The sequence below is a fragment of the Lactuca virosa genome, chromosome 5 (genome assembly GCF_052849685.1).
Source record: "Lactuca virosa cultivar CGN04683 chromosome 5, Lactuca_virosa_CGN04683_v6, whole genome shotgun sequence".
NCBI lineage: Eukaryota > Viridiplantae > Streptophyta > Magnoliopsida > Asterales > Asteraceae > Lactuca > Lactuca virosa.
This window is the reverse complement of record NC_136430.1, coordinates 62,887-68,097: the sequence shown is the minus strand read 5'-3', so window position 1 is coordinate 68,097 and position 5,211 is coordinate 62,887. Positions and strand designations below refer to the sequence as shown.

Below are 5,211 nucleotides of genomic sequence, written 5' to 3'. Positions count from 1 at the left end.
CTAGTACCCCTGGCAATGGTCATGCCCAAAATTTTTGCAATGATCGCATCTCTTTGTGTTCCAAGAATACTCCACTCTAAGTGTTGTAGATGTAGCACCTTTAGCCGTGATCGCTTTGATTTTTATATCCTTAGCCCAAGGATCTTTTGCCGACATCTCAATGAGGATACGGGCAAAAACCGCTCTACTTGTAGCCCGCTCACACATGGTGGTAGTGTAGGAGTCAACCTCCAAAGGCTTTCCCAATTTTCTAGCAATAAGACTTAAGCCATCCTTGCTAAAAAGTTGGAAGGGGATTCCAAAAATATTAACCCAAACGGGAACCCGGTCATGCGTTGGTTTTTCAATAAAGACATTCGGGTCCCATTTTCTAAGGAAAAGCGGGATACCATTAATCTGCCAAATTCCTTTTTGTAGAACATAATTCATGCCATTGTCGTTGTCAAACTTAAAGAAGAACATGTCGTCGTTATTAATAAAGATGTCACTAATTCCATGATCCTTCCATAAGTCTTGGAGACGGTCTCTAACAAGAGGAAAAGCAAGCCTTTTACCGATAAAATAACCATATAAGGTACGTTCAAAAGGAATGCTGCCATTAGTTGTAACGACCCAATTTTTACGCCCAAAAATTTCGTTTAAAATAAATGGTTTGCAAAACATTTGTAGTAAAACATCATCCGATCATATCATCTCATAAAATATATCTTATGTCTGAAACCAAATCATAAAATAATAATAATAATGTCAGAGTACAATCCCAGAACATCTCATAGTGCGGAAAACCAATGTGTGTGTGTATGATGTGCCGCTACCGCGCCAACTCCTTCCCCTTCGCTGAAGAGGTACCTGAAACAAAACTGTAAACTGTAAGCACGAAGCTTACTGAGTTCCCCTCCTTGCACTCTTCGACGTTCTCCTTCTTCTTCTAAGCTCCAAACTTCCTTCACAATGCCAAAATCACTCACAAGAACAATATGGGGGCTAGGGTTTCGCTCTATAGCTCTTCTGGAAGTGTTAGGGACAAGGGAGGCCGAGTTAGAGTGTTTAAATAGGGTGCAAGCCCCTGGATTAGGGTTTTTGTCCAGACAGCGGCTACTCGCCGAGTCCGGGACCTGACTCGACGAGTCCACAACTTAAACCCCGTGCCCCTTCCCGCTTCTACTCGGCGAGTCGAGCCTTTGACTCGCCGAGTCCAAGGCCAGAATGCAAAATACTCAAAGATTTAAATAAAAGAATACGTACCAAGAACCAGGTGCTACAAATCTCCCCCACTTATTTTAGAATTCGTCCTCGAAGTCTGCTGCTTGCTCCTGAAACAGCTCGGGGTAATGCTCCATCATCTCATCCATCGGCTCCCATGTCCATTCCGACCCCTTCCGGTGCTGCCATTGCACCTTTACCAGCTCAACCCTCTTGTTCCTCAGATCCTTCGACTTCCGGTCGAGGATCGCCACAGGCCGCTGGATGTAATTTAGGTTGTCATCAACCTGAATGTCCTCCAAGGGTACCACTGCTGAGTCGTCCACCAGGCACTTCCGCAGCTAGGAGACGTGGAAAGTGTTGTGGATCTGACTGAGCTCGGCTGGCAGATCCAACCGGTACGCCACCTTGCCCACCCGGGATACAACCCTGAAGGGTCCAATGTATCTGGGGCCCAACTTGCCTCGCTTCCTGAATCGGATGACGCCCTTCCATGGCGACACCTTCAGGAGGACCATATCCCCGACCTGGAATTCCAGGTCTGACCGACGCTTATCGGCATAACTTTTCTGCCGACTCTGAGCAGTCTGAAGCCTGCTCCGGACCTGCTGAATCTTCTCTGTCGTCTTGAGCACTACTTCGGTGCTCCCCATGACTCTCTGGCCAACCTCACCCCAACATATCGGGGTCCTGCACCTCCTCCCGTATAACATCTCGAAGGGAGGACGGTCAATGCTCGCATGATAACTATTATTATACGAGAACTCCGCCAACGGGAGGTAGGTATCCCAACTACCTCTAAAATCTAAAACACATGCCCGCAGCATATCCTCCAGAGTCTGGATGGTCCGCTCGCTCTGGCCATCCGTCTGCGGGTGAAAAGTGGTGCTAAAATGCAGACGAGTACCCAGCTCGTCATGAAACTTCTTCCAAAACCTGGAAGTAAACCGCACATCTCTGTCTGAAATCACCAAAACTGGCACTCCGTGCCGCGCCACCACCTCCCTGATATAGATATCGGCCAATTTCTCGGCCGAGAAGCTCTCCTGAATCGGGATAAAGTGGGCGCTCTTGGTCAATCGGTCGACAATGACCCAGATTGAATCCATTCCCCGCGCGGTCCTAGGAAGCTTGGTGATAAAATCCATCGTGATGTCTTCCCATTTCCACAGCGGAATATCCAACGGCTGCATCTTGCCGTGTGGTCTCTGATGCTCGGCCTTGACCTTCCTGCAGGTCAAGCACCGCTCCACGTACCATGCTACATCCCGCTTCATGCAGGGCCACCAATAGTCCAGACGAAGATCCCTATACATCTTCGTCGCCCCGGGATGAATGGAGAACCGGGATGTGTGCGCCTCCTCCATCAGGACCTGGCGCACGCCTCCATGATAAGGGACCCACACCCTACGGTGAAGAGTCAATAACCCTCGGCTATCATAGTCGAAAGAGGAAACCTGTCCCACAATCCGCTCACTCTTCCGATGTTCCTCCTTCATAGCCTCCTGCTGAGCCTCCCGGATCCGTTCCAGAAGCGGAGTCACCACTGTCATCCTCAGACAGATATCCCTGATCGGCGCTGCCTTGCGGCTAAGCGCATCGGCCACGACATTGGCCTTCCCCGGATGGTAAAGGATCTCACAATCATAATCCTTTATCACATCAAGCCACCGACGCTGTCTCATATTCAGATTTGGCTGATCCATGAGATACCTCAAACTCTTGTGGTCCGTGTAAATCGTACAACGAACCCCATAGAGGTAATGACGCCAAATCTTGAGGGCGAATACAACAGCCCCCAACTCCAAATCATGCGTCGGGTAATTCGCCTCGTGAGGCTTCAGCTGCCTCGACGCATAGGCGATGACATGCCCTCTCTGCATCAATACCGCGCCCAAACCTGCGATGGATGCATCGCAGTACACCACAAAATCCTCCATGCCCTCTGGCAGGGCTATTGGCGCCTCGCACAATCTCTGTCTCAATGCCTCGAACGCGGCCTGCTGCTCAGGCCCCCAGCGATACACCACCGACTTCTTAGTCAGTCGGGTGAGCGGAACTGCTATCTTGGAGAAAGCTCCGAATCTCAGAAAGCTCCGAATCTCAGATGGAGACCTCGGAACCTCCCAACTCATCACGGCCTCCACTTTGGCCGGATCTACCGAAATCCCATTCTGGTTGACAAGGTGCCCAAGAAACTGCACCTCACGCAACCAGAACTCACACTTGGAGAACTTAGCATACAAGTTCTCCCTCCTCAAAGTCTCCAGAACCTCCCGCAGATGCTCCTCATGCTGCTCTCGCGTCTTGGAGTAAACCAAGATATCGTCGATAAACACTATCACAGACCGGTCTAACATCGGTCTACATACGCAGTTCATGAGGTCCATGAACGCGGCAGGAGCATTAGTGAGCCCGAAAGGCATCACCACAAACTCATAGTGGCCGTAATGCGTCTGAAACGCAGTCTTCTGCACATCCTCCTCTCTGACCCTCATCTGGTGATACCCTGAACGCAAATCAATCTTGGAGAACCAAGATGATCCTTGTAGCTGGTCAAAGAGGTCATCAATCCTCGGGAGTGGGTAGCGGTTCTTCACCGTTACCTTTTTCAGCTCCCGATAATCTATACACATCCGATGCGACCCGTCCTTCTTCTTTACGAACAGGATCGGGGCTCCCCAGGGTGAACTGCTCGGTCGAATGAAACCCTTGTCTAACAGCTCCTGCAGCTGCGTAGACAACTCCTGCATCTCGGGAGGAGCCAACCGATATGGTGCCTTGGCTATCGGAGCTGCACCAGGAACTAGGTCGATCCTGAACTCCACCTGTCGCTCCGGAGGTATCCCTGGCAACTCCTCGGGGAATACATCCGCGAACTCTCGTACTACGGGCACATCGCCCACCGTCGCCCTACTCGTCTCCTGGGTATCCATAACATACGTGACATAACCTGTGCAACCCTGCTGGAGGTAACGCCTAGCTCTCGCTGCTGAACATATAGCTGGTCCTCGATGTGGCCTCTCGCCCTGAATCACCAGCTCTCCCCCACTTGCGGTCCTGGTCCGCACCAACTGCTGCGCGCAGTCGATCACTGCCCCATTAGGGCTGAGCCAATCCATGCCTATAATCACCTTGTTCCCACGCAATGGAATGGGAACGAAGTCTACCAAGTAGCGCTCCTCAAATAACCTCAGCACACAATCTCGGAAGACCTCAGATGCTCGCACTGACCGGTCGTCCGCAATCTCGAACTCTAAAGGGCAGTCCAACATGCCCGAAGACGCAGGAAACTTCTTGCTAAGCGCAAGAGAGACGAATGATCGAGTAGCGCCCGAATCAAACAACACCTGAACCGGGATGCCGTTCACATGGAACGATCCTAAACCGAGCACATATCAATAACATAGACACCATAAAAATAAATCAGAGGGAAAGAATCATACTTGTCACCACATCGGGTGCAGCGCGTGCCTCCTCGGTAGTCAGCTGAAATGCCCGACTCCTCACCACTGGAGCCTCTGCCTTGCCCTGCCGGCCATCGGTAATCCGCAGGGTCGCTGGAGCTGGCGCCCTCACTGGCGCTGCTGCAGTCAACTGGGGGCAATTGGCCTTCTTGTGGCCCCTCTGGTTGCAGTGGAAACACAGCAACTCTGACGTCTGTAACACAGGTGCAGGGGCGGTACAATCCCTGCTGAAGTGCCCCATCTTGCCGCACTTGTAGCAGCCCGGCAATCCCACTCTACATGCCCCCTCATGCGCCTTGCCGTATTTCCTACAGCGGCCTCGGCTCTGTTGGCCTTTCGGCCCAGCATCTGATCCCTTGGGCTTCTTCCCCGAAGCCCCCGTAACCTGCCCCTCTTCTGCCTTCCTCTTCCGGATATGCTCCAGATCAATCTCCCTCTCCCTTGCCCTGGAAATCATGGAATCCAGAGTAGGACAAGCTGAAAAGCTAACATGCTCATGAATGTCAGCTCGTAGCATATCATGATAGCGGGTCCTCCTCAT

At 51.5% G+C, this 5,211-nt stretch overlaps 1 protein-coding gene across 1 annotated transcript; it reads right to left on the bottom strand.

Annotated features, from left to right (window-relative positions):
- Positions 1-462, bottom strand: LOC145115374 (uncharacterized). The gene has a single exon (XM_079051660.1). It carries the CDS (start codon positions 460-462, stop codon positions 1-3), a length of 462 nt encoding a protein of 153 aa, XP_078907786.1.
- Between the last annotated feature and the right edge of the window lie 4,749 nt (positions 463-5,211).

Bases quoted from the DNA above. Each gene is read 5' to 3' on its own strand.
- LOC145115374 (XM_079051660.1), bottom strand. From the start codon at position 462: ATGTTCTTCTTTAAGTTTGACAACGACAATGGCATGAATTATGTTCTA.